At 47.2% G+C, this 12,353-nt stretch overlaps 1 protein-coding gene across 2 annotated transcripts in view; it reads left to right on the forward strand.

Annotated features, from left to right (window-relative positions):
• The window catches only part of LOC138287220 (zinc finger protein 2-like), a 282,495-nt gene that overhangs the window by 39,763 nt on the left and 230,379 nt on the right, over positions 1 to 12,353 (forward strand). The window contains exons 2-3 of one of the 2 annotated variants that reach the window (XM_069227577.1): positions 6,195 to 6,321; positions 11,062 to 11,172. In XM_069227577.1, coding sequence (XP_069083678.1) covers positions 6,195 to 6,321; positions 11,062 to 11,172 — 238 coding nt within the window. Of the gene's footprint in view, positions 1 to 6,194; positions 6,322 to 11,037; positions 11,173 to 12,353 lie in introns of both variants that reach the window. The other variant, XM_069227576.1, reaches the window with a different exon arrangement.

Genomic DNA, 12,353 nt, shown 5'->3' on the forward strand with positions numbered 1-12,353 from the left:
AAGCCCCTGTATGTCTGTCTCTGAAGCCCCTGTATGTCTGTCCCAGAAGCCCCAGTATGTCTGTCTCTGCTGTTCCTGTATGTCTGTCTCTGATGCCCCTGTATGTCTGTCTCTGCTGCCCTTGTATGTCTGTCTGTGCAGCCCCCGTATGTCTGTCTCTGCTGCCCTTGTATGTCTGTCTCTGCTGCCCCGTATGTCTGTCTCTGCTGCCCTTGTATGTCTCTCTCTGCAGCCCCTGTATGTCTGTCTCTGCTGTCCCTTGTATGCCTGTCTCTGCTGCCCTTCTATGTCTGTCTCTGCTGCCCTTGTATGTCTCTCTCTGCAGCCCCTGTATGTCTGTCTCTGCTGTCCCTTGTATGTTTGTCTCTCCTGCCCCCGTATGTCTGTCTCTCTTGTCCCTGTATGCCTCTGCTGCCCCCGTATGTCTGTCTCTCCTGCCGGTGTATGTCTGTCTCTGCAGCCCTTGTATGTCTGTTTCCGCTACCCTGTATGTCTGTCTCTGCTTCCCCTGTATTTCTGTCTCTGCTGCCCCTGTATGTCTTTCTCGTCTGTCTCTACTGCCCCTGTATGTCTGTCTCTGCTGCCCCCGTATGTCTGTCTCTGCTGTCGCTGTATGTCTCTCTCCTGCCCCTCTATGTCTCTCTCTGCAGCCCCTGTATGTCTCTCTCCTGCCCCTCTATGTCTCTCTCTGCAGCCCCTGTATGTCTGTCTCTCCTGCCCCTGTATGTCTGTCTCTGCTGCCCATCTATGTATGTCTCTGCTGCCCTTGTATGTCTGTCTCTGTTTCCCTTGTATATCTGTCTCTGCTGCCCTTGTATGTCTGTCTCTGCTGCCCCTGTATGTCTCTGTCTGCTGCTCTTGTACATCTGTCTCTGCTGCCCTTGTATGTCTGTCTCTGCTGCCCCTGTGTGTCTGTCTCTGCTGCCCTTGTACGTCTGTCTGTGCTGCCCTTGCGATGTCTGTCTCTGCTCCCCTTGTATGTCTCTCTCTGAAGCCCCTGTATGTCTGTCTCTGCTGCCCCTGTATGTCTGTCTCTGAAGCCCCTGTATGTCTCTCTCTGCTGTCCTTGTATGTCTGCCTCTGTTTCCCTTGTATGTCTGTCTCTGCTGCCCCTGTATGTCTCTCTCTGCAGCCCCTGTATGTCTGTCTCTGCAGGCCCTGTATGTCTGTCTCTCCTGCCCCTGTATGTTTCTCTCTGCAGCCCCTGTATGTCTCTCTCCTGCCCCTCTATGTCTCTCTCTGCAGCCCCTATATGTCTGTCTCTGCTGCCCCTGTATGTCTGTCTCTGCTGCCCCTGTATGTCTCTCTCCGCTGCCCTGTATGTCTGTCTCTGCTGCCCCTGTATGTCTGTTTCTGCTGCCCCTGTATGTCTATCTCTGCTGCCCTTGTATGTCTGCCTCTGCTGCCCTTGTATGTCTGTCTCTGCTGCCCCTGTATGTATGTCTCTGCTGCCCTTGTATGTATGTTTCTGCTGCTCCTGTATGTCTGTCTCTGCTGCCCTGTATGTCTGTCTCTGCTGCCCTTGTACATCTGTTTCGGGTGCCCGTGTATGTCTGTCTCTGCTGCCCTTGTATGTCTGTCTCTGCTGCCCTTGTATTTCTGTCTCAGAAGCCCCTGTATGTCTGTCTCTGCTGCCCCTGTACGTCTGTCTCTGCTGCCCCTTGTATGTCTGTCTCTGAAGCCCCTGTATGTCTGTCTCTGCTGCCCCTGTATGTCTGTTTCTGTTGCCCCTGTATGTCTGTCTCTGCTGCCCCTGTATGTCTGTCTCTCTTGTCCTTGTATGTCTGTCTCTGCTGTCCTTGTATGTCTGTCTCTGAAGCCCCTGTATGTCTGTCTCTGCTCCCCTTGTATGTCTGTCTCTGTTGTCCTTGTATGTCTCTCTCTGCAGCCCCTGTATGTATGTCTCTGCTGCCCCTGTGTCTCTGTCTCTCCTGCCCCGTATGTTTGTCTCTGCTCCTCTTGTATGTTTGTCTCTCCTGCCCCGTATGTCTTTCTCTCTTGTCTCTGTATGTCTCTGCTGTCCCCGTATGTCTGTCTCTCCTGCCGCTGTATGTCTCTCTCTGCTGCCCCTCTATGTCTGTCTCTGCTGCCCCTGTGTGTCTGTCTCTGCTGCCCATGTATGTCTGTCTCTGCTGCCCCTGTATGTCTGTCGCTCAAGCCCCTGTATGTCTGTCCCAGAAGCCCCAGTATGTCTGTCTCTGATGCCCCTGTATGTCTGTCTCTGCTGCCCTTGTATGTCTGTCTCTGCTGCCCTTGTATGTCTGTCTGTGCAGCCCCTGTATGTCTGTCTCTGCTGCCCTTGTATGTCTGTCTCTGCTGCCCCGTATGTCTGTCTCTGCTGCCCTTGTATGTCTCTCTCTGCAGCCCCTGTATGTCTGTCTCTGCTGTCCCTCGTATGCCTGTCTCTGCTGCCCTTCTATGTCTGTCTCTGCTGCCCTTGTATGTCTCTCTCTGCAGCCCCTGTATGTCTGTCTCTGCTGTCCCTTGTATGTTTGTCTCTCCTGCCCCCGTATGTCTGTCTCTCTTGTCCCTGTATGCCTCTGCTGCCCCCGTATGTCTGTCTCTCCTGCCGCTGTATGTCTGTCTCTGCAGCCCTTGTATGTCTGTCTCCGCTACCCTGTATGTCTGTCTCTGCTTCCCCTGTATTTCTGTCTCTGCTGCCCCTGTATGTTTTCTCGTCTGTCTCTACTGCCCCTGTATGTCTGTCTCTGCTGCCCCCGTATGTCTGTCTCTGCTGTCGCTGTATGTCTCTCTCCTGCCCCTCTATGTCTCTCTCTGCAGCCCCTGTATGTCTCTCTCCTGCCCCTCTATGTCTCTCTCTGCAGCCCCTGTATGTCTGTCTCTCCTGCCCCTGTATGTCTGTCTCTGCTGCCCATCTATGTATGTCTTTGCTGCCCTTGTATGTCTGTCTCTGTTTCCCTTGTATATCTGTCTCTGCTGCCCTTGTATGTCTGTCTCTGCTGCCCCTGTATGTCTCTCTCTGCTGCTCTTGTACATCTGTCTCTGCTGCCCTTGTATGTCTGTCTCTGCTGCCCCTGTGTGTCTGTCTCTGCTGCCCTTGTACGTCTGTCTGTGCTGCCCTTGTATGTCTGTCTCTGCTCCCCTTGTATGTCTCTCTCTGAAGCCCCTGTATGTCTGTCTCTGCTGCCCCTGTATGTCTGTCTCTGAAGCCCCTGTATGTCTCTCTCTGCTTCCCTTGTATGTCTGCCTCTGTTTCCCTTGTATGTCTGTCTCTGCTGCCCCTGTATGTCTCTCTCTGCAGCCCCTGTATGTCTGTCTCTGCAGGCCCTGTATGTCTGTCTCTCCTGCCCCTGTATGTTTCTCTCTTCAGCCCCTGTATGTCTCTCTCCTGCCCCTCTATGTCTCTCTCCTGCCCCTCTATGTCTGTCTCTGCTGCCCCTGTATGTCTGTCTCTGCTGCCCCTGTATGTCTGTCTCTGCTCCCCTTGTATGTCTGTCTCTCCTGCCCCTGTATGTCTGTCTCTGCTGCCCCTGTATGTCAGTCCCTGCTGCTCATGTATGTATGTCTCTGCTGCCCTTGTATGTCTGTCTCTGTTTCCATTGAATGTCTGTCTGTGCTGCCCTTGTATGTCTGTCTCTGCTGCCCCTGTATGTCTCTCTGTGCTGCCCTTGTATGTCTCTCTCTGCAGCCCCTGTGTTTCTGTCCCTGCTGCCCCTGCGTCTCTGTCTCTCTTGCCCCTGTATGTCTGTCTCTCCTGTCCGTATGTCTGTCTCGGCTGCCCTTGTATGACTGTCTCTGCTGCCTTGTATGTCTGTTCTGGCTGCCCCATATGTCTGTCTGCCCCATCTCTTTTACCTCTCTGAAGATGCTCCTCACCCTGTTTTTCAACTCTATTAAGATGCTCTGCCTTCTCTTTCACCTTTCTGAAGATGCTTTGCACCTTCTCATCACCTCTCTGAAGATGCTCTTCTCTTTTACCTTTCTGGAGGTGCTCCTTCTCTTTCACCTCTCTGAAGACGCTCTGCACCTTCTCTTTCACCTCTCTGAGGATGCTCTTCTCTTTCAACTCTCTGAAGACGCTCTGCACCTTCTCTTTCACCTCTGAAGATGCTCTGCACCTTTTCTTTCCCCTCTCTGAAGATGCTGTGCACCTTCTTTTTCACCTCTCTGAAGATGCTGTGCACCTTCTCTTTCGCCTCTGAAGATGCTCTGCACCTTCTCTTTCACCTCTCTGAAGACGACCTGTACCTTCTGTTTCACCTCTCTGAAGATGCACTGCACCTTCTCTTTCACCTCTCTGAAGATGTTACGCACCTTCTCTTTTACCTCTCTAAAGATCCTCTTCTCTTTCACCTCTCTGAAGACACGCTGCACCTTCTCATCACCTCTCTGAAGATGCTCTTCTCTTTTACCTCTCTGGAGGTGCTCCTTCTCTTTCACCTCTCTGAAGACGCTCTGCACCTTCTCTTTTACCTCTCTGAAGTTGCTCTTCTATTTCACCTCTCTGAAGACACTCTGCACCTTCTCTTTCACCCCTCTGAGGATGCTTTTCTCTTTCACCTCTCTGAAGACGCTCTGCACCTTCTCTTTCACCTCTGAAGATGCTCCGCACCTTCTCTTGCCCCTCTCTGAAGATGCACTGCACCTTCTTTTTCAACTCTGAAGATGCTGTGCACCTTCTCTTTCACCCTCCTAAAGATGCTCTCCACCTTCTCTTTCGCCTCTGAAGATGCTCTGCACCTTCTCTCTCACCTCTGAAGATGTTCTGCACCTTCTCTTTCACCTCTCTGAAGACACTCTGCACCTTCTCTTGCGCCTCTGAAGATGCTCCGCACCTTCTCTTTCACCTCTCTGAAGATGCACTGCACCTTCTTTCTCACCTCTCTGAAGATGCTGTGCACCTTCTCTTTCACCTTTCTGAAGATGCTCTGCACCTTCTCTTTCGCCTCTGAAGATGCTCTGCACCTTCTCTTTCACCTCTCTGAAGACGTTCTGTACCTTCTCTTTCACCTTTCTGAAGATGCTCTGCACCTTCTCTTGCGCCTCTGAAGATGCTCCGCACCTTCTCTTTCACCTCTCTGAAGATGCACTGCACCTTCTTTCTCACCTCTCTGAAGATGCTGTGCACCTTCTCTTTCACCTTTCTGAAGATGCTCTGCACCTTCTCTTTCGCCTCTGAAGATGCACTGCACCTTCTCTTTCACCTCTCTGAAGATGTTACGCACCTTCTCTTTTACCTCTCTAAAGATCCTCTTCTCTTTCACCTCTCTGAAGACACTCTGCACCTTTTCATCACCTCTCTGAAGATGCTCTTCTCTTTCACCTCTCTGAAGACGATCTGCACCTTCTCTTTCACCTCTCTGAATATGCTCTGCACCTTCTCTTTTACTTCTCTGAAGATGCTCTTGTTTTTCACCTCTCTGAAGATGCTCTACACCTTCTCTTTCACCTCTCTGAATCTGCTCCGCACCTTCTCTTTCACCTTTCTGAAGATGCTCCGCACCTTCTCTTTCACCTCTCTGAACATGCTCCGCACCTTCTCTTTCATCTCTCTGAAGATGCTCCACACCTTTTCTTTCACCTCTCTGAAGATGCTCTGCCCTTTCTCTTTCACCTCTCTGAAGATGCTTCACACCTTCTCTGAATATGTTCTGCACCTTCTCTTTCGCCTCTCTGAAGATGCTCTGCACCTTCTCTTTCACCTCTCTGAAGATCCTCTTCACTTTCTCCTCTCTGAAGATGCTCCACACCTTTTATTTCACCTCCTTTGAAGATGCTCTACATGTCCTGTTTCACCTCTCTGAAGATGTTCCACACCTGTTCTTTCAGCTCTCTGAAGATGCCCCTTCTCTTTCACCTCTCTGAAGATGTTCAAAACCTGTTCTTTCAGCTCTCTGAAGACACCCTTTCTTTTTCACCTCTCTGAAGATGCTTCACACCTTTTCTTTCACCTCTCTGAAGATGCTCTACATGTCCTGTTTCACCTCTCTGAAGATGTTCCACACCTTTTTGATCCAGCTCTCTGAAGACATCCCTTCTCTTTCACCTCTCTGAAGATGTTCCTCACCTTTTCTTTCAGCTCTCTGAAGACGCCCCTTCTCTTTCACCTCTCTGAAGATGCTCCACACCTTTTCTTTCAGCTCTCTGAAGATGCTCTTCTCTTTCACCTCTCTCAAGACTCTTTGCGCCTTCTCTTTTATCTCTTTGAAGACTCTCTGTGCCGTCTGTTTCAGGCCCCGCTTACCTTCTGCGATGTCGCGGCGTGTTTCTCTGACGAGGAGTGGACACTGCTGCAGCGCTGGCAGAAGGAGCTATACAAGACCGTGATGGCAGAAGTTCACCAGGCCTTCAGCTCTCTGGGTAAATACTCCCTCTATCTTTCAGTGCAGAATGTGAGTTTGAGCTGGCCTAACCTTTAGTTAAAGTTCTGAAAGAATGGCTTTGTATACTTTTGACGTGAGTGGAAAAATGTGTTAAATCAGGTGATATATCTTCTAAAAAGATAAAAGTTACGCATCAACCAACATTAATAGTGGAAAAATGAATAAAGTTATTGTTAGGTAAGAACATTTCAGCCTAATTCTGCTTCCTTAATGAAGTGCCTCTTCAGGGCAAACACTGCCCGCACGTGTTTTGTCCTCATTATATGCGCTTTTTCAAGGCTCAGTTTGGGGAAAGAAGAATGCAGTAGCAGCACTGTGCAAGGAACGATGTGACATCCATAACCCCTGGAGTCTTCTTCATGGGAGGAGGCCCACCTTTCCAGCGTGTTATAGAACAGTTCTTCACTGAATATGTCCTAAGTCGTTTCAGACTGGGGAATCGTCTGGTCTAATAGGAGTTTTGTGATGAAAAGTAGACAAAGGGTTCCAATGTGTAAGCTTCTGGTAGGCCAGAGAAACCCAGTGGTAAACATCAACATGGGTCAACGCTTCAGATTCCACTTCACCCCACTCGTGTGTTGTTTGGGTCAGAGCGGCGGTGAGATTTGAAAGAATCTGTGTCAGTCGCAGAGGAAGGGTCCTGAACAACCAAGAAGATATTTCATTTGTGCTTGCTAACAGCAGCATTATCACACCAGGAGAATTAGTACCATCAAGAGAAGACTAGTGGAGTAGAGGGGAGGCACCGCTCATAGATGTAGCGTCTTCCCCAGCCTGGTACCTGCTGAATGACTAGGCCACGCATGGAGCTGTAAATCACTCACCTTTATTCCTGTGCATGGACCTTCCACATTCCAAAGCAAGCTTTCATTCCATTCCATTCTGGTGATTACGTCCCACTGGTACGGAGACCTCGGGGAGCTAGAAAGGTATCATTCTAAATCATGCAAGGCACTACATCCCCCCCATACATACAGTTATATCTCTTCAGTTACTCTTTTTGGTACTTTGATCATGCAGCGCGACCTGGCTACTGGAAGCTTTAAACTGTCATTGGCGGAGATTGCTAAAGATGGTAAAGGATCAGCATCAGTCACTGAGTCTTCAGAGTCAGTCTTTCTTTCACCATCTTGAGCTAAAGACTGATGAATCACAGACCTGAAGTGAGAAGAGACTCTGGTAATAGACTTTCAAGGGAGCTGAGCGGACATCGAAGTCTTAGGACTTTCACCTTGGCCGGGTGAGATGTTGAACGATAAGCTTGTAGAGTCGAATTCAATTCTGTTTTCAAATTGAGCTTCTCAAGAGATGCCCACTGCACTGCTTTCTTTAGTATACTCATAAAACGCTCAACAAGGCCATTGGGCCGTGGCTGTAAAGGGGTGATCTTTTGATGCTTTATGTTCAGATGCTCCAGGAAGTTTTTTAATTCTTTTTAATTTTGTCCGACTTTACAATTGCTGGTATGCCCCATGTAGCAAAGATGCCATTAAGTTTGTCGATTACGCATTCATAAGTCATGGATGAGAGATCTTCAACCAAAGGAAAACTTGAATACTCATCTATAATCACAGTAAATGATTTCCATTATCCAGCAGACCAAAGAAATCAATGGCTGATCTCTCCCAGGCATGTTTAGGGAGTTCTGATATGTCTAGAGAATGCTGAGTAACTTTAATTGACAGACAATTGCAAATGTGACAGGCCTTGAGTTCCTTTTCAACTCTTTTGTCTAAGTATAGAAACCACACTCGGCCTCAGAGAACTCTTTTTGTGGCAACAATACCTCAATGTCCTTCTTGAGCCACTTTATTCACTTTTTGTCGCAGAGTTTCTTGACTCAGGATTCTCGATCCTCGTAACATAAGCCCTTCCTGAGTTATGGATAATTCATCTTTGATTCCTGTACTTTTGATATTTACCATCATTACTGAGAGGCCGAATGTCTTTGTTCCACGACTGATGTGTTTTAACTTCAGCAGGTCACCCTTAAGACTTGTGGCAATGGCACTCTGGGCTAAAAGGACCGCAGCTGGTGTACTTGACTTGACAATAACATTGATGTAGGTCTCTTCCGTCTTGGACAGAGTACTGTGCCCTTGAATGGGCACCTTCGAAAAGTAGTCAGCAGGTTCCAATACTTTCCTGGATGATGCACAATTGTATAACCATATTTTTGAAATCTCAATCCCCATCGTTCAATGAGAGGAGGCATCTTGGCTTTTGGATTGCTGAAGATGGTCAGCAAAGCTTGATGTCAGTCACCAGTGTAAACGACTTTCCATACAGGAACACATGGAAATATTCATAATCCGATACCTCAGCCAAACTTTCCTTTTCAGGTAGTGAATAAGCATGTTCTATTTGAGACAAACTTCTACTAGCATAGGCTGCAATATGCTGTCTCACATTTGGATGTCCACTATGCTGCGCAAGTATAGCACCTAACCCTACCAGACTAGCACCGACCACAGTCGGTGGTCACCACTAAACTGTAGTGTGGTGTGTGCAACTGTTGTAGGATGAGTAGATTGTAGTAAAGTGTGTGTGACTGTAGTAAAGTGTGTGTGACTGTAGTAGGGTGTGTGTAAAATATAGTAGGATGTGGGCAAACTGTAGTGGAGTGTGTGTAACTGTAGTAGGGTGTGTGTAACTGTAGTAAGGTGTGTGTGTGTAACTCTATTGAGGTGTGCCTGAACACTAGTAGGGTGTGTGGAAACAGTAGTACTGTGTCTGTAACTGTAGTTGGGTGTGTAAACACTAGTAGGGTGTGTGTAAACTCTAGTAGTGTGTGTGTGTGACTGTAGGAGGATGTGGGTAAAATGTAGTAGGGTTTGGGTAAGCTGTAGTAGAGTGTGTGTAACTCTAGTAGAGTGTGTGTAACTGTAGTAGGGTGTATGTAAACTGCAGTAAGGTGCGCATGTAACTCTAGTGGGGTGTGTCTAAACACTAGTAGTGTGGGTGTAAACAATAGTAAGGTGCATGTTAACTGTAGTAGGATGTGTATAAACTGTAGTAGTGTGTGTGTAAACTGTATTATGTTGTGTGTAAACTGTGGTACAGTGTGTGAAAATTGTAGTATGGTGCTTGTAGCTGAAGTAGGGTGTGTGTAATTGTAGTAGCATGTGTGCAACTCTAGCAGGGTGTGTGTAACTCTAGTAGGGTTTGTGTAAACTGTAGTAGGGTGTGTGCAAGGTCTAGTAGTGTGTGTGCAAACTCTAGTAGTGTGTATGTAACCTGTAGTAGGATGTGTGTAAACCTTATCAGGGTGTGTGTAACTGTAGTAGGGTGTGTGTAAGCTGTAGTAGTGTGTGTGCAAACTGTAGTAGTGTGTGTGCAAACTCTAGTAGTGTGTATGTAACCTGTAGTAGGATGTGTGTAAACCGTATTAGGGTGTGTGTAACTGTAGTAGGGTGTGTGTAAACTGTAGTAGTGTGTGTGCAAACTGTAGTAGTGTGTATGTAAACTGTAGTAGTATGTGTGTAAACTGTATTAGTGTGTATGTAACTGTAGTAGGATGTGTGTAACTGTAGCATGGTGTGTGTAAACTATAGTAGGATGTGTGTAAACTGTATTAATATGTGTGTGTAACAGTAGTAGGGTGTGTGTAAACTGTAGTAGGATGTGTGCAATCTGTAGTAGAGTATGTATAACTGTAGTAGGGTGTGTGTAAACCGTAGTAAGGTGTGTGTAAACTGTACTTGGGTGTGTTTAATTTCTAGTAGTGTGTGTAAACTGTAGTAGAGGTTGTTTAAACTTTAGTAGGGTGTGTGTAAACTGTAGCAGGGTTTGTGTAACTGTAGTAGGGTTTGTGTAAACTGTAGTAGAGTATGTGTAACCGTAGTAGGGTGTGTGTAAACTGTGTTAGACTGTTTGTAAATTGTAGTAGGGTGTGTAACTGTAGTAGGGTGTAACTGGTAGAGTGTGTGTAAGTGTAGTAGTGTGTGTGTGTGAGTAAACTGTGGAACTGTGGAAGGATGTATGCAAACTGTAGTAGGGTGTGTGTAAACTGTAGTAGAGTGTGTGCAACTGTAGTAGTGTGCATGTAAACTGTAGTAGTGTGTGTGTAAACTGTAGTAGGGTGTGTGTAAACTGTAGTATTGCAGGTAAGCTCTAATCATGTGTGTAAACTGTAGTATGGTGTGTAACTGAAGTAGAGTGTTTATAACTCTAGGAGGGTGTGTGTAACGCTAGTAGGATGTGTGTAAACTGTAGTACGGTGTGTGTACACTTTAGTACTCTGTGTGTAAACTTTAGTATGGTATGTGTATCTCCCAGTAGGGTGTGTGTAAACTGTAATATAGTGTGTGTGTAACTATAGTAGGGCGTGTGTAAACGGTAGTAGAGTATGTGTAACTGTAGTTGGGTGTGTGTAACTGTAGTAGTGTGCATGTAGCCTGTAGTAGGGTGTATAAACTGTAGTTGTGTGTGTAATCTGCAGTAGGGTGTGTGTAAACTGTAGTAGGGTATGTGGAGGTGTAGCAGTGTGTGTGTGTCTCTAAACTGTAGTAGAGTATGTGTAACTGTAGCAGTGTGTGTGTGTAACTGTAGTAGGGTGTGTGTGAACTGTAGTAGGGTGTGTGTAAACTGTAGCATGTGGGGGATGACAGGAGAGTGCAGATTGGTTTTCCACAGTTCACATTCATGTTATTTGTATACAATACATGATGTTATTTTACACTGATGTGTTTAGATATGTTTTTTATTTTCATACCAGGTCCTCTGATTGCTGCCACGGTATTTTCATTACGACCAACAGACAAGAAAGAGCCATGCCCCCCGGACTTTCTGGAATTTGAGATAAGAAACAGAAAAGACCCTCCATCCAGTGAGTATGAAAGCGATCTCTTGACATCTAAGAGAAGTAGGTATGGTGACTCTCTGCATGGTGCATCCCACCTGAGGAAGCCCTGGGCTTCATTCCTGGGTGCCCTGTGCCACCAGCCCCCCCAACTGCATGGAAAAACCAATAGAAAGTCTTCATGGACTCCCCAGCCTATCTCCCATCCTTACAACTTATGAGCTCTTGAGATTTCATGAAGAAGAGACATTCCCTGGAACAGCGCACACTCCTCTCTGTGTCTGCCTCCCCTGTCGACATGTTTCAGCACACTTCTCTCCCCTCTTCAGCTGCTTCATTTTACCATGTCTTGCGTTCTTTTCTAGTTTGTTCTCCTTCCTTTTAGCTGACATCCCCCCTTCTCCCTCTATTGTATGTTTTTCAGATTAGAAGAATTATTTTTAATTTTCATAATTTAAGATTTATTTTTTTCTACAAAATGGTGGACAGCAGGTAAAACCTGGATGCCAAGCAGTTGCTGTGCATTAAGAATATTATAATAAAAAGGAGAGACACGCTCCTCGGGTGTACCTTGCCAGCGAGACTCTAACTTATGCTCTGACACCTCCTAGCCCTGACCCTGCTCTCCACCGACCGCCTCATTGTAAGTCCACCAAAGACAGCTCATGGCCAGGTGGGAACTGGTTCTACCTCCCACATCTCTTGTGTCCTTATTGTGAGTTCACCAAATAAGGACAAATAAGTTCACCAAAGACAGCTTAAGGCCAGGTGGCAAGTAATTCCACCTCCCACATCTCTTGTGTCCTTATTGTGAGTTCAACAATGATAGCTCAGGGCCAGGTGGGAACTAAACCCACCACCCCACATCTCTTGTGTCCTTATTGTGAGTCCAACAAAGACAGCTCATGGCCAGGTGGGAACTACATCTACCTCCCACATCTCTTGTGTCCTTATTGTGAGTTCCACAAAGATAGCTCAGGGCCAGGTGGGAACTGAATCCACCTACCCACATCTCTTGTGTCCTTATTGTGAGTTCCACAAAGACAGCTGAGGGACAGGTGGGAACTGGTTCCACCTCCCCAGATCTCTTGTGTCCTTATTGTGAGCTCACCAAAGACAGCTGGTGGCCAAGTGGGAACTAATTCCACCTCCCACATCAATGTGTCCTTATTGTGAGTTCACCAAAGACAGCTCAGGGCCAGGTGGCA

This window comes from Pleurodeles waltl, chromosome 4_1 (genome assembly GCF_031143425.1).
Source record: "Pleurodeles waltl isolate 20211129_DDA chromosome 4_1, aPleWal1.hap1.20221129, whole genome shotgun sequence".
NCBI classification, from domain to species: Eukaryota; Metazoa; Chordata; class Amphibia; order Caudata; family Salamandridae; genus Pleurodeles; species Pleurodeles waltl.